At 48.1% G+C, this 21,158-nt stretch overlaps 1 protein-coding gene across 6 annotated transcripts; it reads left to right on the top strand.

Annotated features, from left to right (window-relative positions):
- The first annotated feature begins 1,964 nt into the window (after nt 1-1,964).
- On the top strand, nt 1,965-20,267 carry LOC112666669 (cytochrome P450 4F3-like). Of its 6 annotated transcripts, XM_025457871.3 has the most exons (14): nt 2,032-2,104; nt 2,525-2,563; nt 5,427-5,609; nt 7,233-7,377; nt 8,983-9,036; nt 9,130-9,257; nt 10,654-10,775; nt 11,627-11,885; nt 12,227-12,293; nt 12,484-12,613; nt 18,423-18,556; nt 18,638-18,702; nt 18,864-18,946; nt 19,360-20,267. In XM_025457871.3, exons 4-14 carry the CDS (start codon nt 7,260-7,262, stop codon nt 19,535-19,537), a joined length of 1,338 nt encoding a protein of 445 aa, XP_025313656.3. In that variant the 5' UTR covers nt 2,032-2,104; nt 2,525-2,563; nt 5,427-5,609; nt 7,233-7,259; the 3' UTR covers nt 19,538-20,267. The 6 variants fall into 6 exon arrangements, with proteins under 6 accessions (XP_025313653.3, XP_025313656.3, XP_048954285.1 ...); XM_025457868.3 differs by lacking the exon at nt 5,427-5,609 and having other exon boundaries at nt 1,965-2,104; nt 2,365-2,563; XM_049098328.1 differs by lacking the exons at nt 2,032-2,104; nt 7,233-7,377 and having other exon boundaries at nt 2,428-2,563; nt 8,897-9,036.
- Nucleotides 20,268-21,158: the final 891 nt, after the last annotated feature.

Below are 21,158 nucleotides of genomic sequence, written 5' to 3'. Positions count from 1 at the left end.
CTGGTGATCAGAGATGCCCAAGAGTGAGGCCCTTTCATGGGGCCCGGGCTTCCTCACAGCGTGGCAGCTGGAGATGCATCCCGAGAGCAAATGTCAGTGTGGGTTGCTGTCCCTCTGTTGCCCATAACTGGCACGGCACAACCTCTACCACACACTATTGGTTACGTAGTCCCAGGCCAGTCCAGATTCAAGGAGAAGGGAAATAAATTCCTCCCCTTATTGGGGACAATGGCAAAAAAAAAAAAAAAAGAAATTATAGCCACTGCCTTTGTGGGTCTGACTTAGAGCCTCAGATTCTGCATTTCTAAGATGCTGCTGGTAATGCCAACGCCGATGGTCTGAGGACCACAAATTAAGTGGTCAGTTCTTTTTTTTTTTTTTTTGTAAATTTATTTTTTATTGGTGTTCAATTTGCCAACATATAGAATAACACCCAGTGCTCATCCCATCAAGTGTCCCCCTCAGTGCCCATCACCCAGTCACCGCCACCCCCGACCACCTCGCCTTCGTTTCCACCCACCCCTAGTTCGTTTCCCAGAGTTAGGAGTCTCTCATGTTCTGTTTCTCTTTGTGATATTTCTGAGTGGTCAGTTCTTAGAGCTCCTGGCTACAAAAGTCCCTTTCTTCCCTGAATAGTTAATGAGCACCCACTATGTGCCAGGATTCACCTTCACCTGTGCCATCACGTTGAATTGCTTCGCTGTGTGGCTCAAGGGAGTTAGGGTACCTCCCGGACCTTTCTTTCCTCCTTTCTTCCTGCTCCTCCTCAGACCTATCTGGTGCTGGCCCTTCTCTGGATGGACCATCAGTGACTGGATCCACCCCAGCCGAGGAGGAACATCTAGGACAATGTACCTCAACTTGCTGAGGGCTTCAAGCAGCCACCTGCGGCAGGATCACAGGATCGGCAGGGCCAGAAGGAATGTGTGGGTTGGGGGAGAGGAAATGCCTTTCCTTAGCATCTTGTCATCCCAGGAGAAATGTTTGTTCCAGTTCTCTTGCTCAGTAGGCCCTGAAACTCACCTTCACCTTGGAGCCTGACATGGGGAGACCTTCTTAAGGGCTGAGACCACCTCACAGGGAGATTTGGGACAGGATCTGGACAAGATGTGCCCCGTCTCAGGCCCTCATCTGACACCCATCTCCCAGATGGCAGTACTGAGCCCACAGGGGGCTGGCACAGCTCACAGTCCCAGGCAGGAGGAGCAGAACTCCACCCAGGGTCTCCCAGCTCTGCTTCCTCTATCTGAGCCCCACCCTCTCCGGGATCCTGCGGCCCCCACATCCTCACCACCCCCCAGGTGCCCTCTTCAGACTGGGCCCCTTATCCCTGGATCTAATGCCGGTAATCCCCAGGCCTGGCTGGTTTCTTTGTTTCTGCAGTCCTATCTCAACCAGGTCCCTGGGCTGCTTGGAGGCAGGGCTTGAACTCCCGCCAAGGTGTGCAGTCCAGAGGCCAGAGGCTTCCTGATTCTGTGCTGGAAAATGGTGAAACCACCCTCCTGACTCACACGTGGAAAGGAGCCTCAGAGATGTACTGGGACAAGGCTTGGCCCAACCCTGTGCCCATGGCCCCTGAACTCTCAAGTTCAAGCTTTTACCTGCCACACTGGCGTTGAAAGGGCAGGGGTGGCTGTTAACATGGGCCACCCCCCCCCCAGCCATTTTTGCCCATCCTCCAACTCACCCCCCACCCCATGTGGGAGGCACAGAGCCTGAGGAACCAGCGCCCAGGCCATGTGACCCTGGACTGGTTTCTCTGTGTAGCCTGCTGGCTCTGTCCTCAGGTCTTGGGCGGTTGCCAGGTGGGGAGGTGGCAGAGGGGCATGCCACCATTGGCTGACCCAGCCAAGCCCAGCCTCCCCCAGTTCAGAGGGCAGGGGCCAGGGACAAAGACCCACCAGGAGGAGGGGTGTGGAGCTTGTGTGGCCTAAATCCCTCCGGACAGAAGGTGACAGGCTGGGGCTGGCAGGGTTGAGAGTGTTCTGGTCTGGGGGGTGGGGAGGAGACACTGCTGCAGGCAAAAGCTTCCTGGAATCCAGCTGGCTGGGGGAGGATGATTTCCTTGTAACTGGATCTCGAGGCAACCTCCCACTGATTGAGTGTGAGTGTTTTTTCATAAGTCTCTCTCTCCTTCTCCCTCCTCCACCCCAATCTCTCCCACTGCTTCTGCCTCTGGAAGTCCCTGGGTTCCCCGCTCCTCTCTGAGCCTCTGTTTGCCCACTTCCCAGCGCTCACCATCCCTGCCCCTCCCTGTCCCTCCCATCCGGGGCCCTCTCCCTCTGAAGTGAGCAGTTCACCGAGCTCACCTTTCTGCCCCAGTCCTGGTCCTCAGGGGTTCACCCTCCAGTCCCTCTGTCCCAGGATGTTGCAGGTGAGCCTGTCCTGGCTGGGACTGGGGCAGCTTGCAGCCTCCCCATGGGTGCTCCTGCTGCTGGCTGGCGCCACCTGGCTCCTGGCCCGGGTCCTGACCTGGAGCTACAGCTTCTATGACAACTGCTGCCGCCTCCGGTGTTTCCCACAGCCTCCGAAGCGCAACTGGTTTTGGGGTCACCTGGGCCTGGTGAGTGTGGGTGGGAGGACAGGTTTGGGGTGTCAGGGGATGGACTTCCTGCGGGTTCAGGAATGGCGCTCAGGGGTTGGGCTGGGGTCTAGGACAGCGGTGAAGGGCTGCACTGAGCCGGGTCTCCTGGTGCCCCCACAGTCTCCTTAGGGCCATGGTCCAGGATCTGCTCCCTGCCTGGCCCATCTTAGTTGGCCTCAGGCCAGCAGGTGCTCCTGTCTGGGCTTCAGTTTCCCTGCAGGAATCAACTATGACTTCTCCCCTTTCCTCCCTGCAACTGGGCCAGAGGAGAGGTGTAGACTGTCTAGCCTTTTCTTCTTTTTCCTCCTTTTGAAATCTTGCCTCCCACCCCCACGGTGTATATCAATGGGCCCCACCGCCCAGCTTGGATAAAAGTTGACCACTTCCCCTTTGAGAAGGAATCACTCTGGTCTCGACCTTAACGGCCAAACTTATTTTACTTATTGCCCCCATCTGGCCAATCTTCACCTGCTCCAGCCTGGTTCCCACCCCCTGTTGGGCTTCCACGAGATGACCATGACCTCATGACCTCCCAGAAGCAATCTGACCTTGTGAACCACTGCATCAGGTCTGAACCTCCTTGTTCTCTGGGTTTTAGTGTTCCAGCACACCGCCCTCCACTGGGCTCCACTGGGCTCCTCCTTCACCCAACCTTTCCATGTGGGAAGACCTGAGGGTCCCAACCCACCCTCCATCTTCTCTGGCTCCAAAGGCCATCACCTTACCCTGGGTCTAACTACCAAGTGGGTCAGGGGCTCCTTCCACAAGTGAATTAAAAATTCAGGTCTCTCCAACCCCAGCCTCCCCTCGTTGAGTGAGGTCTCCTAAGCACCTCATTCTATCAAGTCAGAATTTGAACTCAGGCTCCCTCTTCAATCCTGTCCCACGCTCCATCTTGTCCATCCTTCCTTTGCCCACTTCTCATGCTTTGGGGCCCCTGGCCTCCCTCTTTTCTCTCCTGCAGTCTGGTCCTTCAGCACAGCCAGACATGCTGCCTCTATAGCCTCTCCCCAATCTATCCCTTCTCTGCATCCTCCTGTCACTTCTCCTGCCATATCCACTAGCATCTTTCTTTGGGAAGCTTTCTCTCCAACTCCCTGGGCTCTTCCTGGCCACTCTTGTCCCTCTTTAGTCTTGAAGAGATTTTTCTGAAGTTTAGCTTTTAACACCACTATTTGGCTGAAAATCATTCTATCGGATTGCTCATCATTCTGAACATAGACTTAGTGTTGCCAGGCCCTGTGCATATCCTAGACACTCCAAGCTTCTCCTTTCTCTCCTCTATGAACCAAACCATTCCTATCTCAGGACATTTACTTGTACTGCTCCTTTGCCAAGAAGGGCTTCCCTTCCTGCAGCCACTGGGTTGATCCCTCTTTTTCATTCTATTTTCAGTGCAAGTGTAATTTCTCCAAGCCTCCCTTCACTTCCCCCCCATCAGACCTTGACCTCTGACTCTGTCCTGTTCAAGCTTAAACAGTAAATTGTCCAATTATTTGTGTGTTATCCCTCTCTCCCACTAGATAACAGCACTGGGGGACAGACCTGATATCTATAATGCCTAGATCAGGAGCTGATATACAGTTGACACTTAATAAATAAATGTTTGATTAGGTCATGGTGGAGGCCATGTCCTAGGCTCGAGTGAACTTACCATCACCTCCCTTGGTCATCCAATGCCAACGTGATGGGTGTCCAACTCCTCCTCTCCCCTCCAGCAGACCAGCTCATTACAGGACAGAATGTCCCAAGCTCGTCCTGAAGGTTACCTAAAATTCTAGGTCTTGGAAATTTCTCACCAAGCCCTGGGGGTAGCAGGAATGTTATAAAGTTACAGCAGTTCCTATGCCCTCTCTAAGGCTTGGCCATGGAAACCGGTCTGGGTCACTCTTTTCTCCTCTAGTTCTTCTCGCTGTGTGACCTCAGCTGAGTCACTCTCCCTCTCTGGTCCAATCTCATCAAGTGCCTCAGGGTCCTTGGGGATGGGGGAGGGGATGGGGAAGGCAGTCACAAAGGTGAAAGTGACTTCTGTTCACCTTTCTGGCGCACCTGAGAGTATTTGTCAGGCCAGGATGGGGCACCCCAAGGGACTGGAGAGGATGCCTCACCAGGCTAACCCCCCCTTCTCCTTTTAGGGGATGTGACCTTGGTAATCTTCATTTGTAAAGGGCATGTCTTTTTTTCTTTTAAAAGACTTTATTAATTTATTCATGTGTGAGAGAGAGAGAGAGGCAGACACAGGCAGAGGGAGAACTAGGCTCCACGCAGGGAGCCCGACATAGGACTCGATCCCAGGACTCCAGAATCATGCCCTGGGCAGAAGGCAGGCGCCAAACTGCTGAGCCACCCAGGGATCCCCATATAAAGGGCATGTCTGATGGAAGAGTCTGTAAGTGCAGGGGAGATATATAGAGTTGGAGATGGAGATGGAGATGGAGATAGAGTTAGAGATAGAGATGATAGAGATAGAGATAGAGATAGAGATAGAGATAGAGGTAGAGATAGAGGGATCCCTGGGTGGCTCAGCAGTTTAGCGCCTGCCTTCAGCCCAGGGTGTGATCCTCTGGGATCAAGTCCCATGTGTGACCCGGGATCAAGTCCCATGTCGGGCTCCCTGCATGGAGCCTGCTTCTCCTTCTGCCTGTGTCTCTGCCTCTCTCTCTCTCTCTCTGTGTCTCTCATGAATAAATAAATAAATAATCTTAAAAAAAAGAGAGAGAGAGAGATAGATAGACAGACAGGATTCACTATGTACAGCCTGGTAAGCAGTAGGGGCTCATAGGTGGGAGCTGCCCTCCTGTCTGATGACCAGAGTTCACACCTGTCCCCTGGGGTTTACCAGGGCTGGAAGGGCTGCAGATGCATCACCATGTGAGGAACTGGGGACTGTGTGGACTGGCCAGTACCTGACAGGATGCGGGGATGAGCCCAGTACAAGTCCTGAGGCCACTTGGCTGCCCACAAACCTCCCCCATGGGGACCTCTCTGAGGTTGGAAGGAGAAAAACCCCACTTCTCAAGCCAAGGTGAGCCTCTCTGTGGGGAGAGAGCATGTCTTCTCCCTGTGTCCTGGGATGCATCCTTGGGACGTGGAGAGCCTCCAGGACCCTCCTGTCCCCAGAGGGAAGGAACAGTAGGAAGCAGAGATTCCCTCCATCCAGGGAGAATCTGGACACTCTGTCCATTGTAGAGGCTGCTGGGGGCCTTGCTGTGGCTCCTTCTGCGGAGGTGACACCCCCTGTCTTACTTGTAGCCCTCCCCGCCCCCCACCACGGAGCAGGACTTGAGGGTGGCTACCTACACCCAGGGACTTATGTTCTGCCTGGGGTCTTACCGCTTTTTTGCCATCCTGACATTGCCTGGTCTGTCACCATGCCACATGTCCTCACCTGGAAAACATGATGGCGAGCCCTGGAGCAGCCAGCATCTGTGGGCTGCAAGCCCCTCCTTACCAAGCTTCTGGGAAGTCCCTGTGGATCCCAAGGCCCTTGCTGCTGCCAGGTGCCATTGGCCATTTCTTCCTTTCTGGACACTGTTTTAGGATGTTTGGAGAGACTCAGCCCCAGGCTCTGTCCTGGAGGAACTCCAATCTTGGGCATGTAGAGCTAGAGACACCCCCAATTCTGGGTGGTCAGAGTGGGTCTCGGGGAGAGACGGGTGGTGGGGGAACCCGAGGGAAAGCAAGGCCTCTGCTCTTTGGGCAGGCTAGAAGAGTTCTTGGAGGAGGAGTTGTTGGAAGTGGGTCTGGAATGATGGGTAGGATTTTTTTTTTAAAGAAAAAAAGATAAAGTATATGCTGTGGAGAGGAATAGCCCTGTACTTAAATACCCGAAATACCCTGTACTTAAAGGCCTGAAGGGGACATAGTGAGCACCTGGTTTTTGAGCAGGAAGGAATTCAGTGCAGTGAGAGTGATGCCAGTGAGAGGCAGGGAAAAGGTGGTGAGGACAGCAGAGCCAGGGGGGCTGCAGGACCACGTAAAGGCAGGGAGTTTATTCTGAGGTCTCTGGAGAGCCATAGAGGACATGGAGGTGAGGAAGCACAGACTCAGGGAATGGAAGAGATGGAAAGAAAAATAGGGGTAAATAAAGAGAGAGATGCAGAGAAAAAGGGAGAGAGACAGAGGACATACAGAGTGTAAAAGAAACACACACATATACAGATGCAAACACATATCATCTATCATCTGTCCATCCATCTTTCATCTCTCCCCATCCGTCCATCCATCCATCCATCCATCCATCCATCCATCTTCCATCCATCCATCCACCCATCCATCATCTGTCCATTCATCCATCTTCCATTCATCCATTATCTATCTATCTATCTATCTATCTATCTATCTATCTATCTATCATCTATCTATCTCTCTATCTCAATCAACTATCAATATATCTATCAATTAGCTATCTATCAACTACCTAAAGAGACAGATGAAGAGAGTGAGGGGACATGGAGAGACTCATAGATAGATAGGCACACAAAAAGACAAATAGACCAACAGAAGGAAGCTGACTTAGTGAGATGTAGAGGTATAGACTAATAATGCAAGCAGAAGGGGGTGAGGGGTTGCAGTGGGCAGTTGTAAGCTTCTGGGGTCTCCTGCCTGACCTGGCCTCATTCCCCTCCCCTGCCCCTGCCATCCCCAGGTGAAGAGCAATGAGGAAGGCTTGAGGATGATAGAGGATCTGGGCCACTACTTCCGTGATGTTCATCTCTGGTGGATAGGGCCTTTCTACCCTGTACTGCGGCTCGTCCATCCTAAGTTTGTTGCCCCCTTGCTCCAGGCCCCAGGTATCTCTCCCAGAAGCCCCCAACCTAGCCACTCCCCTGTTCCTCCTTCCAGTCCTTTCCATTTCTGGACAACACTCCTTGCCTTACCATTAACCTGCTAGGTGACTCTGGGCAGGTCGCTGGCTTTCTCTAGTTGCCAGTCCCTTTCAGTTTTGAGTGGTAGAAATTCAACACTGTTGGTCTAAGTAAAGAAGTGAATCTATTGACTGAAAAGCTGAGGGCTATTGTCTTCAGGCATGGTTGGATCCAGGTTTTGAAACAGTGCTATTGGAACTCTGTCTTCATCTTGTAGTTCTGTGTTCCTCTGTGAGAGCTCCACTGTCATGCTTAAGTTCAGCCCCCATGGAAATGTGAGCTCATTCTCTGAGGACCCAGAAAAAGTTGCAGGATTCCTTTAAATTGGCCTGGCCTCGATCACAGGGACCAATTATTTATCTAGTCGCTGAGAATTGACTGCTGACGCTTACGATCATATGTTTAGCTCTGGAACAGAGGATAGGGTGACATGGTCATCCTCCTAACTACTTGGATTTGAGAGTAGAAGAAGGATGAAATGCTAGTTCCAGAAGGAGATGGATCCTGGACAGGCAGATAGCACAGGTGTCCATCCATCAGCATCCCTGCTAGTGGGCATTTCCTGGATGAGGAAACCAAGACTAAAGGAGGCATACTAACTTCTGAAGGCTACATAGTATCCTGAAGCTTCTCTCTTGCTTCTCTGTGTTCTTGGATGCTCTAGCTGCCTCTGCTGGGAGGGACTCTAAGCTGGAGGGGATTTTGGGGGTGAAGATGACCAGAGTATTGTGGGAGAAGATCTACCAAACCTCAGGCTGGTTAACTGTGTCTGGTTGGGGCTGGTCTAGAGGCCAAGGGAGCAGTGGCGGCTCTCTTTGTGGTGGGAGGAGCACAGCATCTGAGGATGTCAGTAGACTTTGATCTCCTTAAGGACATAGGAACCCCTTACCTAGGCACCTAATGATGAGTATGACGTGGAAGGGGATACTGAGGAAGGCTAGGTCACACCTGGGCCATGTCTGGGACATGAATGAGACCTTTAAGTCCTGTCCAGGACCATTTGTGGGACACACTGAGGTCATGTCAGGTTGTCTTTGGGCCCATATCAGAGCATGTTTTGTCATGTAAATATATATTATGCATGATGTTTCATGCCAGGACATGTTCATACATGCTGGGGCCATGTCAGAAGTCCAAAGAGATGTCAGGGGGTTCTGGGACAGATATAGTGTCCTAGGTCCCTGTAAAGGCATTTTGTGGAGTGCCAATTTGTGCTTGGGAGTTTCAAACATGTTGGACCAGGTAGGAGCCATGTCAAGCCATGTTGGGGTGTGTTGTGCCATGTTAGTGTGTATCTAAGTACATAGGGGTGTGTCTGTGGGCTCTACCTTTGTTCCACTCTGTGCTGCAGCCTGGTCTGGTGTCCCCTCACCTCCCCACTCCTCTCTGTTTTCTCTGCCCTTGTTTCCATTCCTGCTGTGCTGGGCTTGGAGGGGGTATGCAGACCCCTGTTGGGATCCTCCACCTCCCAACTAAAAGCCCCTTCCCACCTCTGCTCCATGGCACCTGATGGTCTATCTCTTGTGTCAGCCACCATCGTACCCAAGGACATGTTTTTCTACAACTTCCTGAAGCCCTGGCTGGGTAAGTAACGTTGGGTGAAGGGGGTTGGGGACAACTATGGGGTCTCAGTACAAGAGACTGCTCTTGCCCACTCCTTGTGGCTGTCTCTACTAGGGGATGGGCTCCTGCTGAGTGCTGGTGACAAGTGGAGCCACCACCGCCGCTTGCTGACACCTGCCTTCCACTTTGAAATCCTGAAATCTTATGTGAAGATTTTCAACAGAAGTGCAGACATCATGCATGTGAGTTCCTTAAACTCAGGGTCCCAGCTGGAGCCTTGGGAAAAGGGGAGCAGCCTCAGACACATATGATCTGGAGTCCTGGCTTTGCTGAATGGCTTTAGGGCCATTCCTTTTCCTCCCCAAGCTTCCCAAGTAAAATGGGGGCAATAAGCCCTTCTTAAAGAGTGGTCAAGATGTTGTAATGGAATCATGATCCTGGCATATAGTAGGTGCTCATAAGGTTTTAGTTTGTAGTCTGCCTCACTGAAACTCTGTAAAATTTAAGATGAAGATTATATAGTAGCTCTTTCTGCGTAGCTCTTCACCTTAAGACTCACTGGGTTGAAAGAATTAGTGTTTGTTATTGCTCACAAGATGATGAGTCAATAGAATAGTTCTTATGTTGGCTGGAATCACTCACATGTCTGTGGTGATGGGTGGGCTTGGAAGACAATTCTGCTTATCCAGGCTCAGCTCTGCTGCACGTTTGGGGTGCTGGTTGAGGATGGCCTTAGAGGAATTACTGGACTCCTGCATTTGTCCAGTAGGCTAGCCTGGGCTTGATCACACGATGGAGGCTGGGCTCCAAGAGAACGAAGAGAAACATGCAATACCTCTTGAAGCCTAATTTCAAACCAGGCAACTATGACTTCCACCTTCTTCTGTTGACCAAAACAAGTCCCACATCCAGCTAGATTCAAGAGCTGGACAAAGAGGTTCTACCTCCTAATAGAAGACCTGCAAAACCTCGTTGCAAAGGGTGAAGGTATAGAGAGAGATGAAGAAGTGGGGACATTTTTCAACAGTCACCTACCACTATGATAATGATGAGGATGAGGATGAGAGCTAACAGTTATTCAGCACTTGCTGTATACCAGAAATGATGCACCAGTTCTATTGCATATGTTGTCTAATTTAATTTTCACAACCATATGAGGTAGAGGTGACTATTATTGCCCCTGATGGTTTCATGTGATGAAATTGAGGCTCAGAGAGTTTAGAGAACTTGCCATGTTCACACAGCTAGCAGATGAGCTAATAAGTGGAGCTGGGATTCCAACCTGGTTTGTCACACCAAAGCAAGTAATCTTAACTGTTACTATATCTTTGACAGGTAGAACCCAATGAGCTTTGACAGAAGGAAAGCAATGAATTGACCAAGGGCACAGAGTGTAGGAGGTAGAGCCAGGATTTGAATTCAGGTCTTCTGACTCCCAGCCATGTTTTTTTTTTCCCTTAGGAGTTCTTAATAGTAACAGTTTACACTCCCACCCAAGCCTGGTTCTTCCTGGAGATGGGTGTCTGAGGTGGAGGATAAGGAGGCTGGGCCTGGGGGAGTCCATCCTGGTGGTTGGGGCTGAGAAGAAGCTCAGGAGAGGCAGGGGCCAGCCCAAGATTTGCCTCTTTCTCTGCCCAGGCCAAGTGGAAGCGCCTGGTGTCAGAAGGCAGCACCCATCTAGACATGTTTGAGCACATCAGCCTCATGACCCTGGACAGTCTGCAGAAATGTGTCTTCAGTTTTGACAGCAATTGCCAGGAGTAAGTCTCTGCTCAAGGTCTGAAACATTAGCCATAGACCCAAGGGAGTAGATGGGGAAGGGAGGGCTGATCAGCACAATCAGAAGGGACTTCCTGGAGAAGATGGATCAGAACTAGACATGGAAGGACGAGGAAGAGAAAGAGAAAGAGCAATCCTTTCAGGTAGATAGAAATATGTGATAAAGTCCAGGGAGCTATTATGAGCAAAGCATGTGCCACAGTGAAGAGCTACCTTGGGAATGAGGTTGGATGGGTTGGCAGGGTCTGTGTCTTAAGGACTTTCAAAAGCTAGGCAAAGGCATCTGAAGTTTATCTTGAGGTTTCCAGGCAGGCATGGAAAGTGTTTGAACAGTTGAGGGTCATGGTCAAAGCTGTTTTCGTACATCTGACTTTAGAGAAGACCGATTGTTGTATAGATATAGAATTCAAAGAGACCATGGAGAATAGGAGGCTTGAATTTGGTGAAGACAATGGGAGCAGATTTGGGAGAAACTAAGGAAGAATGGTCAGGGTCATATATTGTGTAGGAAAGAGGAAGACAAGCATGATACCCAAGCTCTGTCCTGGAGTCTGGGACATGAGACCATTCATAGAGGTGGGATAGAGGGAGAAGCATGCCTGGAGAAGCATGTCTCTGTTTTGGATAAAGGCCAGGGGGCTATGATGAGCAAGGTATGTGCTACAGTGCTTCTGGGCTTCTGGTTGGTAGATGCTTCTAGGGTCTCATGCTTGTGGGTTTCTGGTTGGAAGATGCTTCTAGGGTTTCATGCTTGTGGGTTTCTGGTTGGAAGGTGCTTCTAGGGTTTCATGTAGGTTAAGAAGCTGTTTCTTAAGGTTTTCTTGCCCTGCAGGAGTCCCAGTGAATATATTGCTGCCATCTTGGAGCTCAGTGCCCTTGTGGTGAAACGGAATGAGCAGGTCCTCCTGTACTTGGACTTCCTGTACAATCTCAGCCCTGATGGGCGGCGCTTCCGCAGGGCCTGTGAACTGGTGCACAACTTCACAGATGCTATCATCCAGGAGCGGCGCCATACCCTCATTAGCAGAGGCTCCTGTGACTTCCTTAAGTCCAAAACTATGGACTTCATTGATGTCCTCCTGCTGGCCAAGGTGGGCTTCCCTGGGATCAGAATTCAAGAGATAGAATGGAGTTTGACTTCAAATGTCATATGGGAGAACTTAGACTTGATCCAGAGGGTACTGGGGAGCCATGGAAGGTACTTGAGGAAGGGAGACATGGGTCAGGAATACATTTTAGACATGACTCTGTGGAAGGCTGCCTGGACGGGATAAATAGGAGGCTGGAGATCAGGGAGAAGACCTGTGGGGTGGGCTCTAGAGATGATGAGGGACGGATCCTGCTTTGATGATGGAGCCTGAGGAGTTGTTTCAGATTAGACTCAGACATCCTCAGAGCTGGTCTGATTCAAGAAATCTTGCCCTTTCTCTAGGATGAAGCGGGAAAACAATTGTCAGATGAGGATATTCGAGCTGAAGCTGACACCTTCATGTTTGAGGGTGAGTATCCCAGTGTGGGACCACAGTGGGACAGGGGTCTGTCCAATCCCAGGAACTTGGGAGGTGGACCCTGGACCACCTCATCCTACCCTATCCTCCCCATCTTCCCTGAGGGCCTTAATTAAAGGCGCTGCCCACCCTCTGGTGCTGAACAAGCCCAGAGACCCAAGCCTGTCTGGCTGCCTCTCAGGCCATGACACCACAGCCAGTGGCCTCTCCTGGGTCCTGTTCAACCTTGCAAAACACCCAGAATACCAGGAGCGCTGCCGGCAGGAGGTGCAAGAGCTCCTGAGGGACCGTGAGCCTCAAGAGATTGAATGGTGAGTGCAGGTTCTTATGATCTATTCTTGAACCCTTCTCATAGGCTTTGTTCCCCAGCTGGGGAAGGGGAAAGAACTTTTTGTTAATTTTGTAATTATTGTTTCCTGGGAATAGGGGTGGAGCCTGGAGAACAGGGGAAACAGAAAGATGTGTGTCCATATTTATTGCTCTGTTTTAATAAAATCAGTTCCCCTTTTTGAATACCACTTTTCTCCTTTGTAAATGGGGTGGGGCAGGGAATCTCTCCTCCACAGGGCTGCTTGGAGAACTGTGACAATGTGTTTAGAACAGATGCCATCCAGCATGTGTTCAGTAAACGAACTTCTCCCCTCCTTTGCTTTTCTGCCTGAGGTTGCACATTTCCCCCCAAAGACCCTTACTCCCCTTAATTTGTGCTCTTATATCTAATTATAGATTCTAAACAATCTATTCCAGGCATTCACAAGAGGTCTTTGGGTGTAAAAATTATTACCCATTTCTTTGTTTGGTAAACGTGTGTCCACACTATCTGTCCTCTCCCAACTCCGTGTCCAGTCCCATTCGAATCTTACCTGGACAAGGCTGACACATAGAGGAAAGAAGGTGGGCGAGGCTGGATAGTGAAGCAGCAAATAAGAATTCACCACTCTGGTTGTGGGTAGTGGACATCCAGGCCTTGTGCAAAGGCCAGGATGGAGGCATGCAGGAGTGAGCCTGGCTTGTTAGGGAGGAGGTAAAAGTGGCTAGAGCCTCATGAAATTTACGGTGTAAAGAATCAGAGGGGCTCTCAGTGAGGCTAGTCCTTCCTGGAATGCTTTGGAAACCATGTGAAGACTTTCCAAATGTGTCAGTTCAATTTTCTGGGAAGCCAATATCGGATAAAAGATAAAAGTGGGCAGGGATGCTGCCATTAGGAGAGTCTCACATTGGGCAGAAATGCTCAGGAAGCAAGGGCCCACCGTGCCCTGTCATTGGCTGGGAGCCATGCAAGAAAGCATGGGCTGGAGAGAAAAGTCAGATATTCTTTTTTTTTTTTTTAAGATTTATTTATTTATTTATGATAGACAGAGAGAGAGAGAGAGAGAGAGAGAGAGAGAGAGGGAGAGGCAGAGACACAGGAGGAGGGAGAAGCAGGCTCCACGCCAGGAGCCTGACGTGGGACTTGATCCCGGGACTCCAGGATCACGCCCTGGGCCAAAGGCAGGCGCCAAATCGCCAAGCCACCCAGGGATCCCCCAGATATTCTTATTAAAAATATCTGTAGCTACAGGGGCAAACTGGGAGAGGATGAGCTAGAGCCTGGGGGTCTGGGGGGCAGATTTGTAGCCAAGGGCTGAAAGATGCAGAGGAGATGTTGAACTGGACACTTTGGAGGTAGTGGCCTCAACTTCAAGGCTTTGCTCAGCACAGCAGTTCTGTGAAGTGGAGAAGTCTTTGTGTGCGTCTCCCAACTTCAATTATGTGCTTGGTAAAAATTCAAACAGTATGGAATGGTTTGCCATGGATATAAGTCTTAGTCTTTTTTCTTTCTTAGCTCTGTTGAGGTATAATTGACACATAATACTGTGTAAGTTTAAGGTGTACAACACAAGAATTTGATATACGTATATATTGCAAAATGAGTAAAAGGTTAAATTCTTCTATTATCTCACATAAGCCTCCGTCTTATGCCAGCACCCCAATCCCATCCCCACCTTCCAATGTTCAGCCTATACCCACATGTATTTGTCCTCCATCTCTGTTACTTTGCTCATTCAGTTTTTTTCCTACAACTGAAAGTATACACAGAACATTCAGGCATGCGTGTTGAGAATATAACTTCAAGGTCTTTTCTTTTTTCCCCCAAGATATGAGTTTGGGAAATTAAATTGAATTACAAAATCAATAATGGAAGAAGACTTTTTATTGTTTCTTGCACAAAATGAAACACTATGGAGAAAATTATGTTCACTTTTGAAAATTAGGTGAACCCCAAGCCTAATCAATCCCGTCTCCTGAGGGGTCTCTAGGGACATCAGTTTGTCATATGTTCTTTCAGGCTTTTCTGAAATTCTTATATTTATATTTATATTTATATGATTATTATAGTTTAATAGAAATATACGCCCATACATTTGGTCACTTGTTCTTTTCACTCAATATTACAGCTTAGAGCTCCTTTCTGAGCACTGTATAGCATTGCATAAGTTTTTCAGCTCCCCACTCTGTTGAGGACATTTATGTGAAGATTTATAGTATGACAGATATTGCTGAACTTCCTTTCAGCATCTCCGTACTGATATACCCTATAGTGTATGTTAGGACTAGTGATCCCTATTTCCACCTTTTTGATAGCTGCACAGTATGCCATCACATGAATGTACCATAATTTATCTAAACATTCCTCTGTCGATGGACATTTGTGTAGTTTGGGACGTTTTGCTGTAATAAACATGACGTAGCAAACATCCGTGTACCCTGATTTTTGCTCATGTGTGTGGATGTCTCTCCAGAACAAATTTCTAGAAGTAGTGTTGCTGAATCAAAGACCATTTGAGTTTTCACAATTTAATAGCTCTTGGCAAGTCCACTCCTACAAACAGATTTTCAGAGTGCCAATTTCCTTGCATACTTTCTGACAATGTGTGTTATGAAACTTTAAAACTTTCCCCAATCTGTTAGGTGAATATAATACTTTGTTTTTCTAATGAACATCACTTTAAGTGTTGGTAAAACAGCACTATTCTCACGTTTATGAACCATGCATATTTCTTTTTCTGTGAAGCGTCAGTTTGCATAATTAGTCCTTTTTACTTTGAGGTTTTATAAAAATTGATTTATTAGGACTCTTTAAATATAAAGAGAACTAGTTCCTTTTCTGTTATGAAAAAATTCTTTCCCAGGATGTCTTTTGACTTTATTTTAGTTTTCACTGATTTATTTGTAGTCACATTTATTAACTTTTTTTAATAGCTTCTTTTTTTTCAATGCTTGAAAAAGCTCTTCAGCATTGGGTGTTATGCTATATGTTGGCAAATTGAACTCCAATTAAAAAAATAAATAAATAAAAGAAAAAGCTCTTCACACTCTAATGCTAAACTATAAAACTTGTTTGTTTTCTTCTAATGGATTTAGTTATTAAAACCATTTTATTTAATTCAAATTTTACTTAATATTTTTATTATTATTTCTTATATTTGATCCCTTTTCCATATGAAATCTATACTGGTGTAAGTACTGAAGAGGAATCTATTTTTTTCCTTCAAATACCTAACTATTTCAACAGATTTTGTTACATATTTTGTATTTGTCTTAGGATTTTAAATAATAGCAGCTTTCCAATAAACAAAATTTGTCCATTTATTGGGGTTTATTTCTGGGCTCCATTCTGTTCTATTTATATATTCATATATAAGCACTAAGCAGTCTTTGTGATCATATTAAAAAACATTTTCATACTCGATAAAGTTCCTATTTCATTACTTTGCCTTTACATTTTTTTCTTGAATTTTTATTTTTTTCATTTGAACTCTGTGATTGGACTGGGTAGTTTGAAAAATAGCCTTGAAAATTTTAGTTAGTTATTTGGACGTCAGGTGCCAAGGATGAAGTTAACTGTGGCCCTCAATTCATGACTACTTATCATCATTTTTTTATGCAATACTTACTTATTTCCATTCATTCAAATTCTCCACTTCCAGCTCCCCACCAATATAATTCTAGAGTGTCTAATCCTTTTATTTGCATAATTTGTTGTTTTGGGTGAATGCATTTTAAAATTCACAGATAGGTGTTATATCACAGACCTCTGCTGGTTCTTGCCTTTTTCAGAAACATAGTACTATGATTTTATTAGACATCCCTGGTTCTATGTACCTTTAGGTTATTGCTTTGAATTGTCATATAGAACTTCCCTCTCCAGTCCTTTAGAGCTGAACATCCAGGAGAGCTCAATCTCATTACTGCAATGAACATCTTGGTGTGCATGTCTTTATCTGCCTGAGAATTTCTCTGTGTTCTATGCCCGAGAGCCAGCTTGCTAGGTAGCAAAACACACTTGCCTTTCTTTGACCACACTGATGCCTCCAGAGCTGTGGCTCCTGTCCGTACCTTCACTATCAGCACATGGGATCTCTCTACTTCTACACACCAGCTACTTAATCCTTACCATCACCCACCTTGTTAACTCTACCCTCGAATAGATGTGAGGTAATAGCTCATTGCTATATAATTTCCATTTCTTGCATAACTTTGAGCTTCTCTTCATGTTTTAAATCTCTGAGTTTAAAAAAAAAATAAATAAATCTCTGAGTTTGAGCTCCCATGAATTCCTAGATCATGTCCTTTCTCTACTTATCTCTTGAGTTGCCTGTCATTTCTCTTGTTGATTTGCAGGAATTCCTTGTATATTCGTGATATTGTTCTAGATCCATATATTAATTGTTGATAATCTGTGAGTTTCTCATCTGAATGTTAATTTGGTCCATGGTGTCTTTTGTTAAACAGAAATCCTTAATTCTGTGCATATTTTTCCTTTTCCTTTTTTTGGTTTTCCAGTTTATGTTTCGGGATTTTTAAGAATTCCTTCCAACTTATAGATCACAAAGATGTCTTCTATGTTATATCTTCTTTTAACTTTATGGTTTTACTGTTCATGTATTAGAGAAGACTCCATCTTGTATGTGGAGTGCATGGTGATGAGTTCTTTTTGTTTCCATATAATCAGTTGTCTGAACCATCCATTGTCCGGGGTTGTGGAGCCTCCTTTACCAGATGCTATGTTTTCACCTATTCACATGCCTGTCTGTGAGCTCTCTATCCTATGGGTCTGTTTTCTTGTTCTTGCAACAGTGCCATGCTGTGACTTTATTTATTATCACCACACTTTTATAATAGGTCTTAATATCCAGTGGATGAATTGTCTTTCTTTGATCTTTTATTTTTAAATTGATAGAGCTCTTGAACTTTAATTTTTTCAAATTGAATAAAATTACCGAGTTCCAAAAAAAAATCAACTAGATTTTTATTTGATTGCACTGAATATATCGATTAACTTAGAAAGAATCCACATCTTTTTATTATAAGGTCGTCCCACCTTAGTGTGGATCTTATTTGTTCAAATAACCTGTTAAGTCCAGTACCAATATTTCATTTTCAGCTAATTGTATGACTTAAAAAAATTTATTATGCAAATATGTTATGCTTTTAAGGATACCCTGTGAGAACATGAGAGACTCCTAACTCTGGGAAAGGAACAGGGTAGTGGAAGGGGAGGTGGGCGGGGAGGATGGGGTGACTGGGTGATGGGCACTGAGGGGGGCACTTGACGGGATGAGCACTGGGTGTTATGCTATATGTTGGCAAATCGAACTCCAAAAAAAAAAAAAATACAAAAAAATAAAAATAAAAAAGATACCCTGTGAATGTATTTTTCTCAGAAATAATTCTAAAAATGCTAGGCTAAATTTCCTTCTAGGTAGTGACTTTTGTGATTTTCATTTCCCTTTTTTTTTTTTAAGATTTTATTTATTTATTCATGAGAGACACACACATAGAGAGGGAGAGACACAGGCAAAGGGAGAAGCAGGCTCCATGCAGGGAGCCCGATGTGGGACTCGATGCTGGGTCTCCGGGATCATGCCCTGAGCCGAAGGCAGACGCTTAACCGCTGAGCCACCCGGCCATCTCGATTTTCATTTTCTAGTAGTTAAATTTTTGGCTCATCTGGAGTTTATTTTGTTATAAAAGTGAGGGTCAGAGCAAGGAAGGGAGAATCTCCAGGAGCAGAAGGAGGGCTTGGGGGGGTGTCTTTGATACGATTCGTGGATAATTGTTGGGGGGCTTCCTTAGGGACGACCTGGCCCAGTTGCCCTTCCTGACCATGTGCATCAAGGAGAGTCTGCGGCTGCACCCACCTGTCACAGTCATTGCCCGCCGATGTACCCAGGACATCGTGCTCCCCGATGGCCGGGTTATCCCCAAAGGTGCCCACAGCATCAGGGGTAGAAGGGTGGTGGTCCCATTAGCTGAGACCTCATCCTGACTGTTCCCCTTCTCTCCCATAGGGAACAACTGTGTCCTCAGCATATTTGGGATTCATCACAACCCATCAGTCTGGCCGGATCCTGAGGTGCTGCGCATCCCTCTTCTCTATCCTACCACCTGATGAGGGGGCGGAGTCCTGACCGGGGGTGTCCTACAATCCCCCTCCACTGTATCCACTTGTCTTTTGTATCGGTGTAGGTATCTTGAGAAACCCTGACCAGCAGCCCTACCTCTCTGTGCCCTCAGGTATACAATCCCTTGCGCTTTGACCCAGAAATCCCCCAGAAGAGGTCTCCCCTGGCTTTTATTCCCTTCTCTGCTGGGCCCAGGTGAGCCAAGAGGGTATGTGAGGTGGGAATGGGGTGGCGGGGGCAGGGGTCTGGGACTGAGATCCCAGGAACGTCTGTGGGGGAGGGAAAGGGGAGGAAGTTGAGGATGGCTCTCCTGGTCTCCCCTCCTCCGGAGGTTAGGAGTAAGGGTCTGGGGAGTGGGGGCGGCTGGGTCCAAGGAGGGGTCCGCGGGGTGCTCAGCAGCTCTGCCGCGCGCGCGCGTCTGCGGGCCCGAGTTCAAGGCTGGGGTCTGGGCCCAGCTCCCGGGATGGACGGGCAAGTCCCCAGCGGGGTCCCAGGCACGTCAGCCGCTGTGCATCCCTGCGGGCGGCGATGCGGGTCCCGGGCTGGGTTCTGGGCGCGATGGGCCCTGCCGGGGTCCCTGGCGAGTGCGAGCCCCCCTCCCCCCTCAGGAACTGCATCGGGCAGGCGTTCGCCATGAGCGAGATGAAGGTGGTGCTGGCGCTCACGCTGCTGCGCTTCAGGGTCCTGCCCCACGAGGAGGAGCCGCGCAGGAAGCCGGAGCTCATCCTGCGCGCCGAGGGCGGACTTTGGCTGCGCGTGGAGCCGCTGAGCGCGCGCCCCCAGTGACCCGCCAGCTCCCGGCTGGGCCCAGCCCGACCCGCGCGCCTCGCTTTGCAGGTTCCCGGGAAGAGAAGCGCGTGGTCTCCCCGGCGCGAGCCCCACGGAGAGCCAGCAGGGGGCGCGTGGGCCCCGCGGGAAGGCCGGGGGTGGGGGTGGGGGGCGAGGCGGGGTGGAGGGGAGGCTGGGTCTGGGCCGGGCCCTGACAGCCCTTCCAGCTCATCCCAGATCCCCGTCCTGATGGCAGGTTCTCTCAGAGCCCATTAAGGGAGTCTGTCCCGTAGGCATAGGGAGCCATGGGAGGTGTTTTTTTAACAGGAGAGGGACCAGCGTTAAGGACTGAGTTAAAGGGCAGCGCCGGTGGCTCAGCGGTTTAGCGCCGCCTTCAGCCCAGGGCCTGATCCTGGAGACTCAGGATCGAGTCCCACGTCGGGCTCCCTGCATGGAGTCTGCTTCTCCCTCTGACTGTGTCTCTGCCTCTCTCTCTCTCTCTCTCTCTCTCTCTGTGTCTCTCATGAATAAATAAATAAAATCTTTAAAAAAAAAAAAGGACTGAGTTAAGGGACATGTTTGAGGTTCTGGGTCAGAGGAGGACCCATAGTGGCACCACGCTCTGATCGCCCTGACCTCTGTTCCTATCTAATATACCCGAACTTTTCTTACCTCCTAATCCTTCACTGTGTTTCTATGGTTACCTTGTATACTTAAACATGGCAAAATATAGATACTTTATCCTGTGTGTCTGATCATTGAAATCACTTTATTTGTTATATAGCCTGCTGCTTTTGCTGGTTTTCACTGGTAGGGTCGGTGTACTTGTGCCTGGTTATCTTCGCCTGGGAGTTTATCATATTTGAAATAACATTTGTAGAATTTGAAGAAGGTAGCATTGTCTAAGGAGGAAGTCTTGGAGACTTCCTGGTTGAAGATAATGTTGAGTGAAGTTCAAGGCTTGTGGTGCCCAAGATCATGAAGGCAGTTTAAATTCTATCTGAGATCACACTTGTGTGATCACACTTGTGTGCTCTCGCCTTGAGGGGTGGAGCTTTTTGAGGTTTCCATTTATATATGGAGGGTCTTCTTGCAATTCCTCTTTTTCCCTATCACTGTAGGCTTTGATTTTTCTCCTTTGATCATTGATGTAGGAAACAAGGCAAAAAGAAAAATTATTAAATTTCCTACTACTTTACAGCCCATTGACAAGTCCTTGATAAAAGCAGGGTGACATTCCTCTAGACACTCAATTGCCTTGATGTTAATAGTTTGCTAAGGACAAAAGGCAATCTCTTTTTTAAAGGTTTTATTTATTCGTCTCACACACACACACACACACACACACACACACACAGAGGCAGAGACATAGGCAGAGGGAGAAGCAGGCTCACTGTGGGGAACCTGATGCAGGACTCTACCCCAGGACCCCAGGATCATGATCTGAGCCAGAGGCAGATGCTCAACCACTGAGCCACCAAGGCCCCATTAAAAGGCAATCTTAGTCCAACCTCCAGGATCCTGTAAGTCTACTTTAACATATGAAAATTCCTTTGGAAACTTCCTTTATCTCTATCCCCAAGATACATGTTGGCAACCATTCCCCAAGCATATGACCTACCAATATATATCTGCAGGG

This window comes from Canis lupus, chromosome 20 (genome assembly GCF_003254725.2).
Source record: "Canis lupus dingo isolate Sandy chromosome 20, ASM325472v2, whole genome shotgun sequence".
Classification (NCBI taxonomy): Eukaryota; Metazoa; Chordata; class Mammalia; order Carnivora; family Canidae; genus Canis; species Canis lupus.
This window is presented reverse-complemented; position numbering and strand designations above follow the sequence as displayed.